The sequence below is a fragment of the Colias eurytheme genome, chromosome 23 (genome assembly GCF_061535395.1).
Source record: "Colias eurytheme isolate Ceu_HAF_F1 chromosome 23, ilColEury1 Martin Lab GWU primary, whole genome shotgun sequence".
Classification (NCBI taxonomy): Eukaryota; Metazoa; Arthropoda; class Insecta; order Lepidoptera; family Pieridae; genus Colias; species Colias eurytheme.
The window spans coordinates 7,959,416-7,986,809 of record NC_143002.1 but is presented as its reverse complement, the minus strand read 5'-3'; the positions used below and the strand labels follow the sequence as shown (position 1 = coordinate 7,986,809).

General features: G+C 33.6%; 1 protein-coding gene across 1 annotated transcript; it reads left to right on the top strand.

Annotated features, from left to right (window-relative positions):
• Positions 1 to 278: 278 nt before the first annotated feature.
• Positions 279 to 26,374, top strand: LOC149898411 (uncharacterized). Its single transcript, XM_090115375.1, has 10 exons — positions 279 to 419; positions 15,512 to 15,569; positions 15,813 to 16,181; positions 16,693 to 16,896; positions 18,536 to 18,613; positions 18,982 to 19,183; positions 20,616 to 20,735; positions 21,209 to 21,418; positions 22,282 to 22,508; positions 26,234 to 26,374. Exons 2-10 carry the CDS (start codon positions 15,519 to 15,521, stop codon positions 26,372 to 26,374), a joined length of 1,602 nt encoding a protein of 533 aa, XP_089971501.1. The 5' UTR covers positions 279 to 419; positions 15,512 to 15,518.
• The last annotated feature ends 1,020 nt before the right edge of the window (positions 26,375 to 27,394 follow it).

Sequence of the window (27,394 nt, the reverse complement as noted above, 5' to 3'; positions counted from 1 at the left end):
TGTTCTGTGGCCGTGGGATATTTTTATAATAAAACGGTAACACTCAATTTATTGTTGCCATATTAAAAGTAAAATTTGCCATAGTCAGCCAAAATAAAATTATTAATTTAAAACTTTCTGTAAATCCATGCATTATGTAAAAGTATTTTCTTATTATTACTATTTGTAACATATTAAGCTTGGACTAATTTTTTTCTCCCAATCTCCTATTATCTACTATGTAAATTTTTTTGTGGAATAGTGAATACGGCAATACTACAAACAAATTTCAATTTTTGTATCGCGCTGTCGGTGAAGTGATGAATAGCAACGACGCTTTCACGTTATACTAAATATTTGTTTGAATTCGTGTACTTTTCAGTGTAAACAAGTGCAGTGAGTTTGGAAAGTGTTCAAAACTTTGAAGAAAGTTAAATACCGTAAGTCCTTTTATTTCTTTACTCATAATCTGAATCGCGCCATGATACGCCGCCCGCCATTCTTAGATCTTGTTTTGCTTGAAGATTTGAACTATTTGAACATTCCTTTAGTTAATAAAGGTTGAAATTATGGAAATCTAACCTAAATTGAATGTATTTATAATAATTTACTTCATTAAGTATATCAAGTACATTGTAAGGTTATATCACACAGCAATAACTTCTATCGCTTCTCCCATCAATTTATTTAAACATTGGTAAAAATTTAGAATGTGGACCGTCAATGGGGGGGCGGGGAGGGGGAGGGGAGGGGAGGGGGGTCGGGGGGAACTCCTAGGTACCACCCCCCACCGGCGCAGACCAGTAGTTCCTGAGATATTCAAGGTCAAAGTTTGAGGTTATAATTGGGCCTAAAGTTACAAATAATGGATGGTAGGATAAACCTTTCCCTTCCCTCCACTCCCAAACTCCCTCCAGTTTCACTATACTGCTTCTGCTTCTGCTCCAGCGCTGCGGGAAGTGCAGCCCTATCACCCTTGCGTAGCTAAGTACATGCACTTAACTCGCCTTTGCAGCTTCGGCTGTTTGGTCGCCTTCGGCGACCAGCCTCAGCCGCTTCGGCTCGTACGGTGCCTGCACTTAGCTACAGCGGGTGAGGGCTGCTCTCCCTCCGCGCTTCCGATTTTTTACATACACTCTAGGGGTAACAGCGGAAGGACCACGTGGAGTCGGGGTTGACAGATTTGGTTATGTGACTGTTCAGCTTTTGTGTAATGGATTTATGTGTGTTACATTACCCATAATTGTTATTGTTAGAATTACTAACTTAAATTGAATTAGAATGAAATGTAATTGAACTGAATTATTAATTAGTAGCCGAGATGATATGTAAACTAGTGTTTTGTGTACGTAGGTAATGTCTTTATCTCTACTAAAATACTTTATTTAACTTTGTGCATTGTTATTATTATCCAATTATTTTAGAGGAAATATAATAATCCACAATTATTTTAATGTAATAAAAATTTATTGAATTCTATAAACATACTCCACAGCTTTTAATAACTCTTCAAAAGGATCTTTGTGATAAATTCTTTTATATTACTATCAATTTATGTATTTTATAAAGTATTATTAAGATAAAAATATCTCTAAAGCTGTATATGTGAATCCTTTGCTAGTGACAGGCATCTATCAACGTCAAAATTACGAAAATTATTACAAAATTATACAAATTTGTTTATTTTATTATAAAAAAAATAAGCGGCGTCGCAGGTTGAAACTTCGTAAAATTACTTCTCATAGTCTTATCTTATTGCTATAAAATCGCTGATATCCAACTCGACGGTCCACATCCTAAATTTTATCCTATGGACTATAGTAGGTTCGTGAGCAAACATCTAAATTAATATTTGATATGTTAAATATTAACTCAAGTTTTAGTTTTATTTCGAAGAGAAAAAATATGTATCAATATCGTAAAAATGTACGTAAAAAAATAAAAATCAAATCAGGTCAGATTTTGTACAAAATTAAACAGTCTATATTGGCAGAATGTTAATTATATCAGACCCTTCAAAATTAACTGAAGCATAGCAATCACTGAGGCATCATTAATGTGTAGAACCACACATCCTGTGTACGCTATGAAATATTAAGCTTAATTTGCCTTATTCTTACATTACATCACTACATACTACATAGTATAAAACAAATTCGCTTTCTCTGTCCCTGTCACTTTGTATGCTTAAATCTTTTAAATGCTGCAACGGATTTTGATGCGGTTTTTTTAATACATAGAGTGATTTTCGGCGAAGGGGTTAGTATGTAATTTAATAAATTTAGGTTTCAGACAAAGCGGGTGAAGCTAGTCTACTATAGAATAATTTTATGCAATTTTTATGTACATTTTTACGATATTGATATATATTAACGTTTTTTAAGTACAGTCAAAATCTGTTATAATGACATCGAAGGGACTACTCATATTGAGTCGTAAAAACCGATAGTTGTAACAACCGGATTTGAATTTTCTCCCTTTCTTTCCAAACGGTTAAAATTGACGAGTGTGATCTTAGTGTGATACACTATATTCTTTTGCTAGGTAGCTTTGAAATAATACGCGATTTTTCTTCGATATTGATTTGTTTTCTTTTTTGCGACATGTTACAATTTTCACAGTTAACTCAACAATAAGTAACAAAGTAACAAACTGACTTAAGAGATATGACGAAGCGGGCCTTCAGTGCATGTGCTTTGTTTCTAAGAATTACAAAAGACCCTAAACTTTGATTACTTTTACGATAATAGCCATTGACTATTATACCGTGCCAGATGTGGATACAGTTACCTATTCAAATTGTTTACAATAGAGCTGAGCTGGTCGTTCTACAGATATAATACTCCGAAAATATTAACCAAATGTGGTCGCTTAATGCGGTATGTCGTAGTAAACAATGTCGTAAAAACCAATGTTTTCGATAAGGCGGTCATATAACACTCAGCCAGGACCTTTGATTTTGGTCAATTTAACCGGTATGTTGTTCTAAACGATGTCGCCATAAACAGTTTTGACTGTATTTCCTTAATTTTTGCAACCAGTAGTTAGATGTTATTTTCAAGGCCAAGTAATTATTGATATTTGAGATTTTTTACTTCTATGCAAAATATAAATTGGGCAAATAATGTCATGATGATTTTTGTCTACACTTTTTTTATGTTTACATTCGTTCAAATTATGATGATTTAACTAGGTACATACATTTTCAGATTTGAACTTCATTTATTTTATAATTTCTTTGTTGCATAGAAAATAAGCTATTTATGATTCATACAAGTTTCTACTTAAATGATGTTTTCACATTTATGTAAAATAAGTAAGATATTTGCAACTCATAAATATTTGTACCGTTTTGTCCTAGGTAAATCTTTAGGTTCTTAGGTCAAATGCGCTTAAACACTATTTGTTATGTTAATATAGTCTTTTCACTTACTTGTGTTAATGCTAAACAGTGCTAATGTTAGTATTTGTCAATGTAAATAGATGTTTGGCCAAAGTAGGTGTTTGTTTTTGTATCATCTATTCATTATAACATTTTGTTAAACAAACAAGCTTATTCCTAAACATGTGAAATACTTATGTGATTATCTATGTTTTAATCATTGAGTTACTATGTTCACATAGTACATAGTAACTCAATGGTTTTAATCAAATTTTTTTATGAGAAGCAAGCCAAATTGCTATTAACTTTAGGGATATCTAATTTAATATCTACTATGACATATTATTATGGAAGAAGAATTGTAAAATATTTGAGATGTCTTAATTTAATATTCAGGTAGCGCTATTAAGAAGATAAAAAATACAAGTTACTATGAATAAAATCCTATAAACATACACAATTAAAATTCCTACATAACCATCCTGCGATAATGTTACCTTGACTTAATATCACTGTATTATGTGCCAATAATCTTATCTAAAACATGTTTGACCTTGTGTCTTTGAAGTAAGAGGTATAATATAAAGTTGTTATAGTCAAAACAACCTGTCCGTAATGTTTCAGACCCTGTATTTAAGATAATCGTGCACAATAAATAAAATGTAGTAACTGTAATTTACGAAATGTGTAAGAAAAATAAGATTTGTGGAAGAAATGTGCTTTTAGCTAGTTTGTGTTTACTAAAAAACTATAAAAGCAATAAATCAATCAGCCTATATTCCATTTATAAACAGTATTTGCTTTATAAATAAAGAATGCATATAAAAGTAAACAATTTACTACAAATTTTCAAACAATATTCATACTAAAGTGTTATTTGCAAGCTATGTGTACAAATACAATGGGTACATTGTGACAAGTGTTCCTTTGTTCAAATGCAAAACTAGGTAACATAAAAATACATCTGATTTTATATGGCTTCCACTAAACCATATCATGTATCGGAAAAAGTATTTTTAGCACAAAAAATTTGGTAAGTGTCACATTGCAATTGCAAAGTATTTTTGATTTTGAACTTATAGGTTCATTCATGCTTTCTAACTGAAATGAAATGAAAATTTATTTGTTTATTATAATTTATTGTACTGTTGTGTATAGGTATATTAAGAAGAGCTGGAACGTCAACACATTTACACATTGCACATGTTAGGCCGGGAGATACTGACACAAAATTTCGGGTCATTTGTAACAGGATGGCGGTCTAGAGCGGTCTTAGTACGCAATGACAAAAAGAAAAATGATGGGCAGAACGCTGGTATCTGCGGACTAGTCGCGTGGGCGTTAGTCACACTCGTCGGATAAATAGCGAAAGTCCAACGATTTGTAACACAAAAATTTTAGAATTTACCGATAGCCTTTAAAAAAGATGTAGGCGGTAGTGTCATGCCATACAGTTACGATGTGACTTACAGTCCGCCATACCGACGTGAATGCGTTGATTTAAAAAAAACAATTCAACCATTTGTACCGGGCTCACTTTTGCACAGGTAACCATCGTCGTGCAGCCATTTACTAAAATCGCCATGCCATACTTTTCGGACGATTCCAAATGGTCGCCATACCTCGGAAAATCTGCAAATTTTTGAATTTTTTTTCTCGCCAAACGATTTGTACCACCCTACATTTTTTTTTCAACAACTCCTGAATGATTATAAATAGAAGTGTGATAATGCCATACCTGTGGGAGGTGGCGAATGTGTATAAGATTTTTTTTCTTATTATAAGATTTTATTCGTAGTTTGAACGATTTGTAGCAGTATGGCACTAATTTTTCCCTCTATTAAAAGTATGGCAAATATAATAAATCGCCAATTCTTTTCATTTTTTTCTTACGTCTTGGCTTTAAGTCTTACAATCATCCGCCCCATGTTTGCAATCTGCGATATTTTTTTCTAGGTAGAATTGTATACAAACAAACAGAATATAATGATCCCATACTGTAAAAAATTATTTTACGTATTGTACAGTCGTATTTTTGAAACGTGACGAATAAATTAATTTTCAAGTATAGCAGCACTTTTTCCCCCTACTAGAAGTATGGCAAATATAATAATGGTCACATTTTATCAAATACTCTCCAAAAATCCAAATGCAATACTGGTACAAATTGTTTGGCGAAAAAAAATTTTTTTTTGCAGATTTTCGGCGGTATGGTGGCTATTTGGAATCGTCCGAAAAGTATGGCATGGCGATTTTCGTAAATGTCTGCACGATGATGATTACCTGTGCAAAAGTTAGCCTGGTACAAATGTTTGAATTGTTTTTTTTTTAATCAACGCATCGCGTCGGTATGGGGGGCTGTAAGTTACACCGGAAAAGTATGGCATGACACTACCACCTACATCTTTTTTATGGGCTATCGGTGAATTCTAAAATTTTTGTGTTACAAATCGTTTGACTTTCGCTATTTATCCGACGAGTTCGACTAACGCCCACGCGACTAGTCCGCCGGTACCAGCGTTCTGAGTTCTGACCATCATTTTTCTTTTAGTCATTGCGTAATAAGACCTTTGTAGAACCGCCATTCTGTTACAAATGACCCGAAATTTTGTGTCAGTATCTCCCGGCCTATGTATGTGTCATATTTTGCAATTGTTTATAAATACAGGGTGATGTAATTGGTGTAGTACGAATATCTAAAAATCTATGAATATGTAGTCTGGATATGTTTAGTGACGTTTGGAGAAAGACGCGAGAACATGAGGAAAAATATATTCAATTAGAACCAAAAGTAGATAATTACACTGACTCATTTATAATAACATTAAGAAATTCCGACAACGAAACATCGAGTTCTTCGAGCGATGAAAGTTACAGTGAAGTAGAAGATTACGATTATGATTAAATAGATTCTTCTTCTTCTCTATAGATACTGCTTTCTGAATTGGTGGTAAATGTTAAAACTGTGTTATGACGATTCAAAAGTGCTTCTAGAAGAAGTCTAATTGTATAAATGTTTGAGTTTGAGTTTAAAACCAATAGTGTGAAAATTATACAATAAACATGTACTTAACACATATTTGTTAGCGCGTATTGGTAGGTATTACGTACTTACTACAAATATAATATTTCTTAGATATCTTTACTCGACCAAAGTCAGGAATTTAATTATTATTTGATAATTGAATGATTATTAATACTTTTATCCAATTGATTATTATTAGAATAAATAATTAACTTCATCAATTGATTTACTTTTAAATTATAATTTTACAGGTAAATTATTATGAGAGCTTTCATAAGTAATTATTTTTGCATATATATATATATATATATCTACAACGCACCCATTTTACAATTCAAGTCTAAAATGAAACTAGAGTAGCATTTATTTTTGAACATACTGTAAGTGAAATTGCATAAGTGTGAGTACTGTGAACATGCCAGCTTTCCCTAATTGACCGATAGTTATGTTAATTCATTAATTTGGTTTTATTTTAAACAGCTCATTGTTAATCATTTGTACATTATACAATATGATTATCAATTGTGTATCGTTAATGCTAGTTTCTTATTGATAAAGTGGCAATTTTTTATTGATTTGATACTTCCATTGTTTACTATGTACATAATAATAATATATTGCATATAAACACGTTTTTTACACGGTATTTATTTATTTATTACTTTATTGCTCTTAAAAATTACAAATTGAGACTTAATCTAGGATACATTGTAACAAACGGCGGCCTTATCGCTAAATAGCGATTTCTTCCAGACAACCGGTTGTACAGAGAGAAATTAAGTAAAGGATAGGAGCCGGTATATTATTATTGGCTAGTAAACCAAATATGTAGTTATCATTTAATAGAATCATATAATAAAAATCATTTAAGTACCAAACACAAAGTACATAGAAAACAATGTAAATGCCTAAGTAATGTAGTACAATTTGGTATGTGGTACTAACCCGAATTTATTATACCAGTGTTTAGCGTGTATGCAGTATTTACGAATTCACAGCGCGCGTGTGGGCATCGTATTGCAATATAATTGAATGAGCTTCCTGTCTCATTTACACAATTGAGAATCGGTGACGTATCTGCCTTTGTAAGATGCTTTGAGCATGTTTCCAACCCTGTAGCACGATGTCTTAAAGCAGTATTATTTTCAGGAAAAATAACAGGCCCTTTAAAGTTTGTATAGCGGCATTACTTCATCGCATTAGAAATAATACTTCTCTATAACCTAAATATGTAATACAATTTTTTTGTCGACGCTACCAAAAATTACACGAGTTAAAATTGCGTGTTTTTTTGCTGACGGTCGTTCTGCTCATATCGTATTACATATTATGTAACATCTAACCGTGGACTAAATAAAGGACATTTATTGTAATACCGGACAGGTACGAATTGTAGTCGCGCTATAAGAGTACGCAAGTATTTAATTTTAGATCGTTTTTATGTGTCTTTGAACTAATTCAGAACATTGATAAAGACAAAAATCAAATATTGGAGCTTCTATTTCATAATTCAATTAGATTTCTTTTCGATTTGAAGAATTTAAATTATCATTAGCATATCCAATTATAAATCAAAACTCGCTGGAGCGATACATTCAAACGTGCAAAAGTTATATATATTTATTATATGTTAATAACCTTGTCTTTGTCTGTCAATAGTTGCTTGTCCTATATAACTACCCACACTCATCAACTTCTGAACAGGTGGGTAGGTATATCGTAAACAAGGCTTCAAATTACCAATCTTTTGAATTGTAATCTAGGTATATTAATATTTGTCAATGGTCAACCTACACGATTGTCGAAGTCTAGTTTTATCTATGGACATCATAGGTTGTTTTATATGGCTTCTAGTCTAGTCTAGGTAATAAAGTAACACTATTGACTTTCGAATCTTTAATAAGTACATATAGCTGTTTAGTGTCTCTTCTATCAACGTATAAATGAATAAATTTCAACTTTCTTTTTATGATGTCAGAATAAAAGTTTTTTATCTAAACATATTTTTTTATAATATTGGTTTGCCCTCTGTTTGTCTTTTTATTATAGATTGTTCAAAACGGTACGACCGATTTTAATGGTTACCGTGGTAACTGATTACTAACTTGGCAACTTCTACTTGGAAAAATAATCGCTAAAAATCCTCATTTAATGAAACAAGTGTTTATGGGCGGTGGTGACCACTTACCATCAGGTGGCCCACCTGCCCCTTTGCTTGCTCTGACATAAAAAAAAAACATAATGTTACATAGTTATTACGGACGACTGCTAGTACAATGCTCATAAAAAGCGCAGTTCCTTGCTCCGTTTAAAAAAGCTATTTTTATTATGACCAACAGATTTATGTTCACGAATCTATAAAATACACAGAGCATTTAATAGTAACATAGTTTACGGTAACAAGTGCGTATATAAATCATAATGTATTTATAATAAGCACGTGGATCTTAAATTAGCATGCAGGTACATAATTGCATTATTATTAATGTTATGCAAGCTAATGGTTCAACGACTTGTTGAATCATGGCGTACGGCCAGAGATAAAAGATTTATCTCGATAGGACTCTGTAGAGTGTAGACAGTGCTGAGTGCGTCGCCTCTTGAATACCTTGAGTTTATAGGTAACTAGAGGTCCGCCCCGGCTTCGCCCGTGGTACATATTTCGCAATAAAAGGTAGCCTATGTCCTTTCTCGGGTATCAAAATATCTCCATACCAAATTTCATGAAAATTGGTTCAGTAGTTTAGGCGTGATTGAGTAACAGACAGACAGACAGAGTTACTTTCGCATTTATAATATTATATTATTATAGTATGGATATAATGATGTTTGGATAGTGATATTGCTTGTAATGTTTTTGCAGCATTAGGAACTAACAAAAGGCTATCGAAAGATTAATTATGTTTTAGGATGCTTTTGCACCTGATTGTATAGAACCAATCGTACCGCTTTATTTATCGTTTGATGGTGGAAAACCACCCTAAAACATGAATTATTTTTACAAGGACAATGGCACGTTGGCTAATTATTAATTGTATAAAAGATATCTATCTTCAACTCTCACTGGAAAATAATAAGGAAGAGAAAGAAATGGTCTTGCCTGTAAAACTCAATCTCAAACATGTATTAATTCAACTAGACTTCTTTCAGAAGCCTTTTTTCATTCGTTATAAATCATTTTTACTTAATTTAATATTTACCACCCGTTCGGAAAGCAATTTCCACACAGAAAAGCCGGAAATAAACTCATACATTGCTCTTTTAACGAAGAAAAATCGATCAATAAATTGATTAAATATTTATTCAATTTGGGTTTCGGATTTCAACAATCCTGATTTGGAAATAAAAGCTCCTTGTCTTCTGGAAAGAATGAAGATGAATGAAAAATCTTGAGATAGTCGAATTAAACAAATAACAACACCAAATAATATTCCGCTATCTTTTTTATACTATCTTGATTCAACTTTTTTGTACTTAATATGCAAAACACGTTCTAATGACCGATAGAATACTAGTTCGTCTAGTCTGATGATTTTTTAGAAGTCTAGACCTCCATTGTACGAGACAATTTGATGTTTTTAAATTAATAAAGTTTTTTTACGTGTTATATTTAAAATTTATAGTTTGTAAACACAAAGGTTAAAAATTAAAAGCATTGTTTACCTTACTATAAAACCATTGCGTTATATAAAATTGCATTTTTAATAACTTCAATAACAAGATCTTTTATTTTATATATTTTTAATACTCTGGCACGATTGTAGTTTTTACAATAATCGAGGTCGTAATAATAAAATGTGCAGAGTATATTTAAAAAGGTGCATCTACTGGGTTATGTAAAGACGTTGACACCGTATATGATCATGTTACATATTATAACAATTCGATCGAATATCTAGGACACAGCTTATTTGCTAGAGATAACAAAAAGTCGCTTGCTGCACCTAGATTCAGCAATGATAAATTCGAATGTGTTTTGGATTTGAGGTTATGAATATCTATTCTGAGTTATAATATTACATACCTATGTGCACGTTGTTTTTATTTACTATTTTAGTTTTTAACAACGACTATTTGGCGATAAAGTGAATTTTTTAGATGTTTTTTAGCAATTTATAGTAAGTGAACGTGACTTACCTGATCCCTCCTACCTAAGGTTTTTTACACAGTCTCTTATAATCAAAAACAAAAATTAATGTGGGTCAAAAACACGATTTCAAAATATTTTTCAACTTTTTATGCTCAAGTAGGTACTGCATCTTTAACAATGAACCAACATTATTAAAGATAATAATAATTAACATCAATGAAAATTTGTAATCAAAACAATTGAAAAGCAATTAAAATTTAAATTACGTTTAATGTATTGCATGAATTAAACATATATCATTATTCAACTATAACATACATTTGACGTACATATTCTTCAATGTTTCTCCCATTTTCGCTAAAAGCATGTTTATTTATACACTGTAATTTGTAAATGTACACAGAAAGTCGTGCAAACAAGCCCATAGACTCAGACCAATAAAAAAGTATTTTATTGGTCTGAGCCCATAGAATAGTTTTCTAGTAAAAGCACATGTTATTTTCGTTCTGTCGCGGTCGCCGACAAGTGTTACCACGTGGTGTTTGACGAGAGACATGCGCTTTCGACAGGTTTGATTTGCTCTATTGACAGGGTTAGTTGATTTGGGAAAGCTTTTCGCTTTTATGGGTTGTTTATCTGGTGATGGTGATAACATTTCTGTAGACTTGTAGAGAATGTGGTTTTGGAAGGAATTCTGAAGTTAATTATTATTGAGCTTCTTAAGTTTGGTATGTACTGAGTTTAGTATTGAACTTTTGATGTATTTTTGAAGCAAGACTATTTTTCTAGTCTAACATTTACTAGTTACTTTTCGTGTGTGTTGTCTTACTGCACACTAGATAAATTAGTTCAATATACATAACACTTGATTACTTAGAACAATACTATATTAGGTTTGTCTACAACAAGACAACTCTCACAAGCAAGAGATAGCTTACCCGAGATAAACATCCAACTACCCGAATAAATAGAACGAACAACAAACGTGTTAATTAAACTTTCAAGTTTCAATCCTATTTAAAAATAGGATCTACTTCAAATTCTTCCAAACAGAAATTAAGAAAAACATTTACTATGGATGTTTAAAAATCTTAGATTTGAAAATAATATATAGAAAGCTCTTACACGTTCCGCATCTGTTCATAATGTTAATAGCTGCGGCCCTTCGACAAAAGTGGCGCGGGAGTGGTTGGCGTGTGGTGCAAGTGAGAAAATAAAGCGGATAGGTGATTTTATCATGTTGAAGTTCGATGTCTTGGCCCAATATGTAGTTGATTAAAATTACATGTCATTTTGATTTTTTGGTGAAAATGTATGCTTCGAATTAAAAAAAGACGAGTGGCACTCGGGGACTGCCGCGGTAAAGCTATTGCATAAGCGTGCCTTCTAGCCACATCTCCGCGCCCGTCGGAGTGGGGAGCGTGAGGTTTTTCGTTACGGAATTTCTGGATTCGGTCCCCGCGCTCAAGGCCCGCGAAAGAAGCTATGCTTAAAAAAAACTTTATTTACATAATAAATAGGTACAGCTTATACATATATGAATCCATAAGCTCCTGAATTAGTAAAATACTGTGTCTCAGGAGCAGAATAGAGTCGGGCTTTTTAAATTTATTAATTGTGTAACAGTGTATGTGCATAAAGTAAAGCTTTATAGCTTAGCTATTAGCTTAAGAAACTACGGCTATAAAATGAAATTTAATGAAACTGTCCAGGATTATGGACATGATATAGAATTGATTTTCTGTTTAACATAAACAACACACAATCGTTCACATCAGGATTCATGTTCGCATGGTGCATGAAAAAAGTTGTACCAATCTCTATTCGAAAAATTTAAGCCACCGCTTTCTGTTGCGTTCTAAACTACAGATAGACAAACAATCACACATAAATTCATGTACAACAATCTGCATGAATTAGTAACCACATGCTCAGTAGTTAGTAGACATCACACAGCAACGCTCGTGACTTACACCACACACAGTTTATTAGTGTGTGCGTGCGCGCGGTCGTTCACCCCGTCGCGTCAGCATTATTAGTGTGCTGATAAACTAAGATTCGTTACTGGAGGCCGTTTTTATAACCATTTCAATATCAAGGTGAGGTCTATGGAGCTGTTATGAATGTAGATTATATCTTTGGTGTTGTTCTTTGTTGTTTAGATTTTAACTTTTTAAGATTTTTTGTTTATGACAACTTGTGACATAACCGACACGCACTTGGTCAATAAAATTTAATTCAGAAATTCTTCATAACTTTATTAAGAAGTCTGTAAATTTCCTTTCCATATAAGGACACCGTAACTCTGTTATTATATTAATGTTATTTCCGGTACTATTCAGTTAAACAACTATTTTTTTTCGATTTGGAAGATTTGAGATCATTTATAGGTGTCATTAGAAAGTCGGTGGATAAATTAGTATAACCCAATTACTATGGGCAATGACCTAAGAAAATATTAACAGTAAAAATATTAACAGCCTCTACCAAAATTATACATTTTGATTATAATAGTCTTCACTTATTTACACTTCTTTAATCTTTTATTTCATATGTTAACTAACTTCTTCGTGTTTTTGTTTCCTACCAAGTTGTGACTTGAAAGTAAAAGTGATTGAGAATAGAATATTGATAAAATTCATCAATGTCAATAACGTTTTAGTTAAGCCGACTTAATAAGACGAAGCCATAAAATCATTAAAATTGAATCGTAATTAAGTTTAATTAGATGAATATTTTGTGTCACTTCATCATTCTCTTTTGATTAAATATTAATAAACAATTTTTTATTTCATTTAATAAAGTTAAAATAATCGTAAGTTAGGTAATAGTTCATACAAAATCTAGTTCCTCGTCGATTTTCAAATATTTCTATAGATAAAATAGAAAATTAAAGGTTCGAACTTTGCAGGTCACACGTCACAGGATGTTATGAAGTATGTGGTTCATTGTTTTTTGTTCCACTTAATTTGAGAGGCAGCTGTGACTCTACTCAATTTACAATAAAAATTCCTGTTATGAAAGGGGAATTTGAACCAATGAGTTTTTGAATGTAAAGAATAGGCAGTATTGTTTTATTAAATAATTTGGTTTGAGTAGGTAATTGAAAATATTTATTTAAATATGATATTTTTACCGTTTGCTGTCGATTTTTACATAACTTTAAAAAATAACTACAAATTTTTCGACAGATTTCATGACGTCCATTAATAAAATAAAAAAAAATGTCAAAAATCAAAATAGTGCATGTTCATCATTTCAACTATGTATTTATTTTTTTCAACATTTTTTAGTTTTGTGTTTCAAATGATATAATGAAGGACTTATTAATTGGGCCTACGGTCTCATCAAGTCATCAGTCACGATACGACGTTGAAATACAAACTGTTGAAGATGATTAAAAGGTCGTTAACATTTGACGTTTTAAAAATATATTTTTAATGTCTCACTCTCGTGCAACGCTGTTTTTAAACTACTGACTAGTATCCACGTGGGAAATATGTTTGGATTGATGTATTGCGTCACTAGGGCATGCACCCGGGTTTACCCGGTTCCGAAAAACCCGGGTAAACCCGGGTTTTTTGATGATCTTGAGAACCGGGTCTGAATAGTATGAAACCCGGTTCTCCCGGTTCCGACCAAAATATTAAAATATAAAGTATTATTTATATTTTACTGCATTATTTTAACAAATTTATTCTATCTGGCAACGTCAGACTCACGTGCATCGCGAATTTTCGTGCCACGCCTCTAGCGTGGCTCTGATTAGTTGATTGGAACCTTAGATGCTATGAGTTTCCTACGGTTGTATTACCAAAAAAAAATTAGGCTTCGAAAATGACAAAAATTAGGCTATTGAAATATTTTTATTAGATTTGTCGTGAATTTGAAAAGCTGTTGATTTTACTGTTTTATATAATGATCCAGTCATGTTTTGTTTTTGGTATCAGGCTGAAATTTATATCGAATACTCAAGTCTTCGGTCCCTTGATGCTCAAAGATGCTCAAAGTCAAACTCACAAGCCAACGCATCAAAAGATACAGCCGTAAATGCTGAAAATTTTCGCAAATTTTGACATTCGCATGGGACTCAAAACCTACAGGGTACTTCTCATGAACACAGAGTCTTTAAATTTGGTAAAAGTAACGTCTTATAACACAGATAAAGAAAAAATTTCTAAAAACATAAATTTTAAAGTTACAACATTATAAAAAATAGGTTTGTTCGGAGGCCTCGGAGCGCGAATCTGACTCGCACTTGGCCGGTTTTTTGCTTTACAGTTCGCAGTTAATGAATAAGGTTTAAGTTTATATGTGATATTATGATAACAAGGTACTTTTATAAAACTGATAAATATAGAGAAGTATTGAAATTTTGTTTCTTTATTAATGTAATAAAATAAGACACATGCCGCGTAAAATAAAAGGCCCATCAGGTACTTTTACAGTTACTTTTGTTTAATTTCGTATTTTTTTCCGAGGTATTATAAAAGAACCGGGTAACCCGGTTCTACCCGGTTCTGAGCTCGATTTGGAACCGGGTTTCAGAAACTTGGAACCGGACTCGGTTCTGCATGCCCTATGCGTCACGTTAGAACGAAGGTAGTTGCTAACAAACATAATTATATGCTCTAGCTAATGTTTCTAGTTGAAAATATGTTATTCCTTTCGCATCTACAGCATTAGGACTAAATGTTGTGTTGTTATGAAGATTTAATGATTGCTTGTTATGATACGAGTCGCAAATTGCGAGAATATCTATCTCGTTATATGGTCACGTAAGATTGCAAAGCAGGGAACTGTTTAAATAACAAAGGTATACAAATAATCTTGGACTGTTCATGCAAACTTTCTTTTTCTTTATACAATATTTCTAAACATTATTCCACCCACCAGAATCCCAATATTTTGCAGTAATAGGCAGGAAACGTAAATAAATAAGTGCAAATTTCAGACACACCTGCCACACTAATTGTAAATTAGTTTAAACATTTTGATAGAGTACGTTTTGCCTAAATCTAATTCTCTTTTGCAGATAAGCCATGAGCCAAAAAGTGACGCGAAAAGGGCCGATAGCAGAAGATAAGGAAAAGGTTAGAAAATATATTATGTAATTATTTAAACTGTAGCACTAATGTTCCAAACTTATTATAGACATCAGTTGACTTATATGAACTATTTAGTGCAGATAGCACACTTTACCGTCAATTGGCATCAATCCACTTGAAGCAACTGATTCATCTTATTCATTGCACCTATTAGATATCCAATAAGAGATGAAAGTCAATTTCAGTTTAAACGGAAGCTGAAATTAATTTTCCAATATATTTTTTCAGAGGCATGCAGATAGTCCGGTTAAGGATATGAAAAAGAAAATGGCTGCAAATGCAGAAAAAGAGAAACAGACGGCGGAAAAGGAAAAAACCACTGAAAAAGCCGCCGCAAATGACAAACAGACAGAGAAAGCTTCAGAAAAGACTGACAAAACGGTAAAGAAAGATGCAGCTGCAGATAAAAGTGACAAAAAAGATAAGCCCGCTGAGAAAATCACAGATAAGACCCCAGAGAAAAAAGCAGACAAAGCAGAGAAGAAGGAAAAAAGCGTAGAAAAGGTAGTTGACAAAAAAGATAAGCCCACAGAAAAGAAAGAAGCAGTAGTCGCTCCTACGGAGAAACCTAAAGAGGAGAGCAAAGAAAACGGCAAGGTGAGTTTAATTTACATTTATCACTGACCAAATATTAATTAATTGACGTATGATGATGATGTTATTGTTAATTTCCCTTTTTTCGTATCTACGTGACATCAATTTTTAGATGTAAACCAAAAACATTATTATCGAACAATGCGTTCATATGTGTTGCATATGGTTGATGCGCAGGATAAAAATTAGATGCAATTTCTGTTTATGGAAATAACTGCTTTTTATCGAATCTAGACCCACCATACCTTGTTTTTGACGTGATAACGTCTTTAAAATCGTTTTAGTTGGGTGACATGTTCAGAAACTTGTGTCACACCAAAACCTCACGAGCGCGATCGCAGGTATAACGAGAGAGAGACGGACCGATCTCCCGTCTCATCTCGAGCGCTGCCACCAATAAAACGTTATCACGTAAACATCTCGATCGTAAACCTACTTTACAAACAACCAATTTTTTTTTTAAGGAATTAAATGTATTTAGCTCTATTTTACGAATTTCCATCGTTAATTCCAGGCCGACACATCGGACAGCCGCAAGAAGGACACGGCTAAAGCGAAACAGAACGGCGCGCGGCACAACGGCGACGCGGACGCGACGGTGAGTTCGGACAGCGACGACGGGCTCTACCCGGAGCTCGCGTACGAGGACTCGGACATGGAGTGCTTCGAGCCGAACACGCCGGACGGGCCCAGCCGGAGCTACACCCGGCGATCGCAGGTGCGTGATACAGTGCAATGGTGCCACAGTATAAATGTGGAGCAGTACGGAAACTACGTAAAAACTGCTACGTTCTTCGTGAAACTACTACGTTCAAATAAAGCTAGGTTACGCTGTGTAATTCCTCCTGGATAACAGCAACGTTACAAAAAGTAAAACTACCTGCAAATGCAAGCAAAACTCTGATCCAAATATTTATTTTCAAGATTATTTGTTCGTAATAGGGTGGTCTTTCTTTTAAAACGGCTTTGATACCAGGTCAGGACTGTTGATTTTTTTTTAATCTGAAGATGCCGTTTTAGTTTTCTTAAAATTAGGCCTCGTGAATTTTTCAGCCTTTTTAATAATATTTAGTCATTAAATATTACGGGATAAAACTCCGTTAAAGTTTAATTTTAATATTTCAATCTTATAAGTGAACTATATTTTTCAATTCAATTAATTGATCATCACAGAACTCAAATAAAACTCAAATGTTTATATTATAAAAAACAACATCCAAGCCCTAACAATCTGATTGCTTCAATTTTATATACGTAATTATCTTAGCTTAGTTGCCATACTGTTACATATTTATACTGTGGTAGTGGAGTCTAGTGTGAGCGTGTGCGGGCTATAGGGGGACAGGTTGGTACAGCTGTGTATGTGTGTGTTATTGTATAGAGCAAATTGGTGACAATGCAGACACAGAGTTGGTACACATACTAAATATCGGCATGACACAGTAAATACCACTTATTTTAAGGTTCCAATCTCACTGAGTGTAGTCTGACTTTGAAAATGCTTAGAGGGCGTCCATAAATTACGTGAGGTACTTTTTTTTCAATTTTTGATTTTCAAAAAAAAAATTGCGTAACATTTTCCTAGACCAACATAAGATTAGATGAGATTTGACAAAACCCCCTCCCCCCTAAAACAGCTCACGTAATTTATGGACGCCCCCTTATGCACGGGTATTAGTCCCCGATACAAGAAAATGTGACTAGCGCTACATTCTACTAGAGAAGGTGAGTTATCCTTATACTCGTGGAGCTTTTTTGAACCATTCTAGATTAAAACTGGTCTGGATCTGTGTACTGCTTCGAATTTCCCGTAAAAAGTGAGTTGTTGAATGAAATTTTTATTTTTGTGTTATGGTAAAGGGAAATCTTTTGAGTGTCAAAATTTTTTCATAAAAATTATGAATAGCTATTTGGCAAGTGGTTTAATGTGTACTAATATGTATATCTTTATTTGAATTATATGTTGTGTGTTTGTATTATATGTTGCTTCATGTGTGAGTTTGCATGTTTTAATCTCAAACTCAAACATTTATTTATTCAATTAGACTTCTTGGAGAAGCACTTTTGAAACGTCAATACATATTTTTACATTTACCACCGATTTATTGACATAAGTCATTCTGAATTTATAAAAAGTATTGCATTGAATTGGTGGTACCTACATGTTTAAACTATCCTATCTCTCAAGTTGGATCGAACTGCACATGGTATGCGAATTTTATTATAATCGGTTAAGTGGTTTAGGAGTCCATTGAGGACAAACATTGTGACGCGAGATTTATATATATATTAAGATAAGAAGTAATAACTCCAATTCCAAATAAATATAAAACACTCATATAAAATGAATACTAAAGGTGAAAGCAAGCCGCACGCCAGAAACTCCACGACCGGCGTCCGACAAGCAAGCGGACAAGGACTATGTGCCTGACGATGTGAGTAAATATCCTGTTTTATTATTAAATGATATAATTTTTTGTGTATGTATGTTGGTTACTCGGAAAGTGCTGAATGGATTTTGTTAAAATGAAAAATAGGTGCTGTAGATTTGAAATTGCAAAAGAAGTTATTGGTTTTTATCTTGTGAGAAAATAATAATAATTTAGTCTGGGCAAGCCGAAAGCGTGATCGAATTTTCTCTATTCTTTAAAAATTACTCAATAAAATGTATGTAATTATTAATACTTGCAGCCTTATTGTGGAAAATAGTTAACATAATGTGATCGATATTGCATTCTATAAAAAAATCATGATTCCGTCATTTTTGGAAAAACTTTTTCAATGAAAATATTAAAATTTCCAGACGAAAGAATCAAAACTGCTCAAGCTGAAAGACGACGCGCCGTCCGATCGCAAGTTACGTTCGTCCGATTCACCGAAACCGCAAGACAAGAGAGAGAAGGCAGATGGCGTTAAACCGAGAGAGAAAGAGACGGAAGATGGTAACGATACCAAGGCGGAGGAGAAATTGGACGTTGAAGTTACCATTGAGGTGGAAACTGAAGGTTAGTGTTTTTGTGTTGTTGGAGGGTAGTTTTAGATGTTTTTTGAGGGTAGTTTCAATTTCGTGTTTGTGGGTAGTTTCAATTTTGTGATTGAGGGTAGTTTCAAAATGTTTGTAAATGCGGGTAGTTTTAAATATTAAGTTTTTGAGGGTGGTTTTATAATGTTCTTGTTTGAGAGTAGTTTCAAAATAATTGTAAATGCGGGTAGTTTTAATTTTTCTATGCAATTTATGATTTGAAGCTTGTGTTAATAACGTAAGAGGAATAATGGGCAGTCTGTTGTTGTTATTAAAAAAATTAAAATGGTATTAATCATTGAGTAGTAAAATCAGTGAAATATACTTTTTAAAGTCTGTTTAGAATGAATAAATTTTTAGAGCATTTCAATTTATTATAACTATGAGAAATTACCTTGCTTGATATCACTTTCTTTCGTATTTAATAAGTTAGAAATGTGACTAGAGACGTCAATGATGTTAATGTTATTCTTATTTTTAAAATTTTACTATTTTCTACCACATATTTATATGAAAGGTGAGTATAAACTTATAGATTTCGTAACTGACTTACATATTAATTGACAACATAAATTTTTGTACAATAAAATATGACTGTGTGTGCGAAACTCGCATGCGAATTTCGCACTCTAGTTCGAATTAGTTCAATGAATAAATGTATATTTTTGATTTGAAATACTCTCACATACTTGATATACAAATTACATATATAACATGATATAATAAAGCATGACAAGATTTATTTATTTATTAATGCTTTATTGCTTTGAATTAATTACAAATTGAGACTTAATCTAGGATAAATTATATCAATTAGCCTTATCGCTAAATAGCGATTTTTTCCAGACACAGCCCTCTATATTTGTCATCTCTCTCATTATACAATATACGTATAAATATGGTACACTAGTGTGTGTGCACATGTGACAATGTGTGTAGCGTGTACACAAACTCAAAGACGTTTTCACTGATAATATTTGAAATTAAATTAGTTGGATAACATTTTTTTTTAAATATTGGAAAAAGTATGACTCCTCTAATTACAATATATATGTATACAACGACTACTCGTTGAATTATAACTGGTCCTAAAGGTTTCTAATTCCCATACATTATAAAATAAAAAGACGTGTTGCACTGGGGGAGTGCCGGCAGAAGTGAAAACTTGATTATTAACGTTGAGCATGTTTGATATTTTGGAACGGTATCCGTCTTACGCTTTTTCGATCAGGTCACGTGTCCTGACGCAAGTTTAAGATTTTATACCCATTACAGAAAAAGTGCTCAACGCCGCTAAAGAAGTTTTCACTTCAATAAATCCCCCTTTTCTATCATGAAATATATACAAAGAGCACAAAAGTGAGTGTGTGTGCACGATGTGACGATGTGTGTAGTGTGACGCTGTGTGTGCGCAGACGCAGAGGCTCGCAAGCCGGACACCAACTACAGCAAGTCGCGCGTCAAGGTGTCGCCCTACAGACGCTCGCGAGTGCACGCGGATAACACGCAGACGTCTATCGTGGCTAACTATACGGGTGAGTTTGGGTTGTGGGTGAAAATAGTTTAATTTGTGTTTTTTGGATTTCAATGTTAAGGTAAAAGGTTGAAAGAAAAACAGCATAGAAGGTTTCTTTGAAGAAAACAACATCACGAAGAAAACACAATCATGTCATACAAGTAAATTAATTTCAATAATTTACTTGTATGACATGATAAAATAATACAAGTACATTCACTTTATTTTGACCTACATTTTACATCTTAAAAACTGCTTACTGGAAATACTTATTTAAGTTCGTTTGAAACACAGCAGAAAATACATACATTTTTTACACTAGTGCAGTGCTCCCATTAAAAAAAAAATACTATTCTTTTATTGAATTATAAAACACGGCGTACACTAACATGTTATGTTCTCAGGCTACACAACCTGATTCGTTATTTTTAAAAGAAGACCTATTAATAATTATTATGTCACATTACATTTTTTATCTTATTCATTACCCAGGCAACAACACAACAATGGAGATGGACTTGACAGAAACATCGATAGTTTCCGAAGAGCCATCATCAGCTGAGAGTCCCTATCTCAGTGGGCTACGCAGCATCCGTGGAAGGAGATCTTACAAGCATCTCGGTGAATTCTCGAGACGCACACCACTGGACTCGAGCCTGAGATATAACACTAGTGTAAATTCGAGTGTTATGAGTGCGAATGGTAAGACAAAACACCAACATAATATAGCTAACAAAACACCAACACACAGTATAGCCAACAACACACTAACATAAAATATCGCTAACAACATTTACACGAACACAAGCATCACTAACACCAACACTATTAATATTAACAACACCAACACCTTCAAAGCTAGCAACATATTATCAACACTATTAACATAAACACCATTGATAGTAGTTACGGCCCTGCCTTCATACGAAACTGATGAATACGCCGTTCGCACGGGAATAGAATGTTGGTCCGATTTCCCTGAGTTAGCATCCAAGCTTACGTCTTTATAATTATTAAAATGTATAAATTCATTCTTTAACTCCGATATGCATCGTGCAGACATGGGTGTAAAGTCTCAATTTAGCTATTAAATGTAGTTTTTAAGTATCTGAGTTTTCTTTTGGGGCCTCCGGCTGCGGGACATGTAATTTAGTAATATATGAAACACTAACACTATCAACATTTATACTCCATAAACATTGACATCTAAAATATTGGCAGCTGGAATATATGTATATGCAGCTCAAGATTATATTAAAACTTAAAAGTAGTGGTAAATTATTGAAACGATTTTTTGAAGTGAAAACTTCTTTAGCGGCGTTGAGCACTTTTTCTGTAATGGGTATAAAATGTTAAACTCGCGTCAGGACACGTGACCTGATCGAAAAAGCGTAAGACGGATGGATATCAAACATGCTCAACGTTAATAATCAAGTTTTCACTTCTGCCGGCACTCCCCCAGTGCAACACGTCTTTTTTTTTCAATGTAATGTTTCATATTATGCTACAAACAAACTGCTAATTCATTCACATTCCTATACTTTCATATGTAATATTTCTCACAGAACAATCGTCTCGTCCCACGGGCACAGTAGTAGGCCGAAAGCGCAAGCCGGAGCCCACAGACCCCACAGACCCCACAGGAGCCCTCGCGGACCCCACAGGGCCCGGGGACTGCACACACGTGGACGCAGAGGGCCGCAAGAGAGCGCGACTGTTGGACCGGCTCGGGGGACTCGCTAGACCCTTCCGGTTCAGTGCGGAGCGGGTTTGTGTGGAGAGTACCGCTGAGGTGAATAAATTCATTTATCATTATATCAAAGACTAGATTTCCGCCCGCGGCTTCGCCCACGTTTTCAAAGGAAAACCCGCATAGTTCCCATTCCCATGGGATTTCCGAGATAAAACCTATCCTATGTGTTAATCCAAATTACCCTCTATATGTGTGCTTAATTTTATTGTTATTGTTCAGTTGTTTATGCGTGAAAACCATACATACATACAAACCTTTCCTCTTTATAATATTAGTAAAGATAGAAGAAGAAGATCTACAATGTATAAATAAAAATATAATCGATCTTACTAATAACATGTTACCCATTCGCTATGCAATGGATTAGTTATTGCAATAACCTGTCTTGTTTTTATGATTGATGTTTCATGTGAGCAAGAGCAGGACACAGCTATGGTAGAAAATGGTTGAAATTTATCCATTGCTTAACTTTTTATTAGTAAGGCCGTATATATATAAAAATTAGGACTAGACTAAAAAAAATTAATAAAGTAATAAAAATCTACTGAATATGTCGACGAGTTGACTGACTCGCTAGACTGTTATAAAATTAAGAAACTGCAGTTTCCTTTGAATTCATCGAAAAAAATCACAATTTAAGGACGCTGTCACAAATCTGCGTTACTCAAATTTAGGTATCTAACGACGTAACTTTGTTCGCGGCAATATCACGCTCACGTAAACATAGCGCATTCCATTTTATAGACCATCTTCATACTTGATATTATTTTTAATTTTTGATATTATGTATTTTTATTGAAATTGATTCCAGAAGATTACTGGGAACTTTAAAAATTCATTTTGTTACTTTTATTAGTAGGTACGATCCTAATAAGTATGTTAGTATATTCAAACAACTTAAAAAAGTGTGACTATTTTACATCATTATTTCATTGAATAATAATCTATGAATTGTATACAATATCAAAGCTTTTTAAGAAATGTAGAATTATTATCATACATATGATGTTACCGGCACTGTATTAAATCCGGCATTGTATACAATTCTTAGTAAATGTATGTTATTCCGAAAAATAGGCGGAATGAAATAAATTATAGGTATTCGTCACATAACACATTACCTAGGATACTCTTAAATCTGAACTTTTCCTACGTAGTAAACACATTTGCAAGTGTGGGTGGTTTTTGGGGTAGCTATTAACCAATATGAGGTCAAAACTAAAATCCAAGATGGCGCCGACGAAAATTTTACATCTTTTCGTCATGGGTGTCATTTTCAAGGTTTTGGAGTAGCTCTTAACAAATATGAGGTCAAAACTAAAATCCAAGATGGCGCCGACGAAAATTTGACTTTTTTCGTGATGGGTGTCATTTTCATGGTTTTTGGGGTAGCTATTAACGAATATGAGGTTAAAACCAAAATCCAAGATGGCGCCGACGAAAATTTGACTTTTTTCGTGATGGGTGTCATTTTCATGGTTTTTGGGGTAGCTATTAACGAATATGAGGTTAAAACCAAAATCCAAGATGGCGCCGACGAAAATTTGACATCTTTTCGTCATAGGTGTAATTTTCTTAATAATAAAGAAATAAACTAAAATAAAATAACAAAGATGTTAACGTTTTTGTTATTCTATTTAAGCACGCTGTTTCTTTTTCCGTACAAAAAATCTAAGAGATATTGCAAAAAAATTGATCATCCATCCAATTTATGACCGCGCCAACCGATGCTTATCCTCGATATTTTTATTTGTTGCTATTGGTAGCGGTAAAGGAAATAACCTCATCTCTCAAAATTTTAACTGTTTACCTATCACGTTTCATGAGATACCTGGTGACAGATAAAAACACGAAATCTTTGTAATGAGGTCCTGTCATTTTACATTTACAATTTTATATTTATTCTATGCTAATACTAATATTATGAAGCTGAAGTATCTATTTTAAAAAAATAATTTTCAGTTTGTATTAGTAAGTAGGTACAATAAAACAAACAAAACATTTTCTAATTATGTAATTTCCGATATTATTAATAATTACAATAAATCTTGGCTCCACAGTGAGCTATGAGAATATGGGTTCAGTATTTTAGATGAAAGTAAGTAAAATAAAAATCATAAAAATCTCTATATATCATTTTTATATAAGACATGATGCAAAAATACACCAACAGTTGTACTGCTATTGAACTTTTGCTTAATTTTTGTCAGTCAACGGTCTATTGCATTTATGTGAGTTATGGTCCCTTAAATCCAAAAACCATGAAAATGACACCCATGACGAAAAGATGTAAAATTTTCGTCGGCGCCATCTTGGATTTTAGTTTTGACCTCATATTAGTTAATAGCTACCCCAAAAACCATGAAAATGACACCCATGACGAAAAGATGTCAAATTTTCACCGGCGCCATCTTGGATTTTAGTTCTGACCTCATATTGCGTAATATCCACCCCAAAAATCATGAAAATGACACCCATCACGGAAAGATGTAAAATTTTCGTCGGCGCCATCTTGGATTTTATTTTTGACCTCATATTGGTTAATAGCTACCCCAAAAACCATAAAAATGACACCCATGACGAAAAGATGTAAAATTTTCGTCGGCGCCATCTTGGATTTTAGTTTTGACCTCATATTAGTTAATAGCTACCCCAAAAACCATGAAAATGACACCCATGACGAAAAGATGTCAAATTTTCACCGGCGCCATCTTGGATTTTAGTTCTGACCTCATATTGCGTAATATCCACCCCAAAAACCATGAAAATGACACCCATGACGAAAAGATGTAAAATTTTCGTCGGCGCCATCTTGGATTATAGTTTTGACCTCATATTAGTTAATAGCTACCCCAAAAACCATGAAAATGACACCCATGACGAAAATATGTCAAATTTTTCGTCGGCGCCATCTTGGATTTTAATTTTGACCTCATATTGGTTAATAGCTACCCCAAAAACCATGAAAATGACACCCATGACGAAAAGATGGCAAATTTTCGTCGGCGCCATTTTGGATTTAAGTTTTGTCAAATTGCTTTACCCCACCAATCCGTTCAACAACCCATAAAAAAAGAGGATCTCAGTCAACATAATTTTTAAAACATAATTTTAAATTACTAATAATTGGAATATGAAACTTATACAGTTTACTCTTATAAAGTATCAAATATTTCAAATCACGAAAACGGCAGTATACGCACAATAATCTTTTTCTAATTCGTTTTTATTTTTGGGACGAGGAGCGATACACCCGTCCTTCCAAGAGCGCTTCTGAGCGCGGTCTGACGACCCGCGAGAGCAAAATGTATGAAGAAATCGACAAGTATTTTTAATTTAGCTAATAATTGAAATAAAATTTTGATTTAGATACAAAAAAATTATCACAATCTATAAAGGACTATATATCCCTCAATAATTAATAGGTAAGAAGATAGATTAGGCTTTTAATTTTCTTAAAAGTGTACCGGTTTAGACCCCATTTTTTTGCATTTTATGCCATCATTGTGCTGGGAAAATCGTATTTCAGCGACAATTTTGTATGACGTCGTACAATTTTTATAAGATTATCGTAGAACTGAATATATTATCTTTAAATTAAGATATTACTTTGTTCTCACGTGTAAGTGCTTTGAGTTAAAATTGTACCGTAAAATAGCGGTTTTTGCTAAAAATCTGTTATAGCACCCTTAAGCAAGAAACAGAACTTTATTATATTTGCTGTTTCTGCATAATAAAAAATGTTTTTTTTTTTCACATTACAGATAGTGGGCATAAACACAGACCTGCCGCTAACCGCTCCCGTCGCAACGGCTGATCCGGAAGCGATCAAACAAGTCGCTTCAACACCCATATATACACGACTCACGCAACAGCCGAGGGACAAACGGTGTTCTATTATGTGAGTGTTTTTTATATTAATACGTTTTTATTTGCTTCACCTGTATGTTTGTATGTTAGCGACTCTTTAAGAATCGATTCTGATGCGTCTTTCCATTCTATACATAGATAGAACACAACCATAGGAAACTGCTCGTGTATATATTGTAATGCTGTTTTTAAGTCTGTGATTACAAAATATACACGAATTTTGCGTACTGATCGTGTATACTTTGTAAGGCGCGGGTCAAACACAAGCGGCGCGGGCGCGGGCGTGCCATAAGCGCACCTCTTGAATCTGTTTTGCACCACGTCCTTCTTATACATTTTGTATGAAAGAATTTTGGACAGGCGTCGAGACGGCACGCCACGGTTGTGCCATAGTTGCGCCAAGGTTGCGCCGCCCCAAAATTATTCCATACAAAATGCCAATAGCGCACCCGATGCACGCCGCGCCGCTTGTATATGTCCCGCGCCTAACGCGGATGCTTGCGTCTTCGTTCCAGACTTGACTTACACTTGACAAAAGTGCTAAAAATCTAATAAGTCCATAAGAAGACGGTTGCGAGGCGACGGAGCCTATTTTTGTGTAGTTAAATAAAAAACGCGAACCTAAAAGGAAGATAGCAATGGTGGCAAAAAGGGCTCCCCGTCAGCAAAGCAGCAACCATTAGATTGATCACTTGTGTATAAAAAATAGTTCTCTGCCTATTTTTAGACCTATCAAATATCCATAAAAAAATCTATAGGACTGATTTATTCATTTTACAAGTTTAAAAATTCTTATATTTTCGTATATTTACAGGTAACGACAATGTAACGAAGGTAAGCGGAGGAATATATTTGCCTTATATTCGTGTCACAATGTGTCGAATAAGTGAATTGTTGTGAGCAATAGTGAAGGAATGTTGTTTTTAACGGATTTAAATCGAGTTTTATTGGAATAAACTAAGAAATATTAATTGGTGCATTGTACTCTTAGTATAAAGGGAAAGCAAAAGTTTTTTATCACTTCATTACGATTAAATGAAAGTAAAACAATTCTA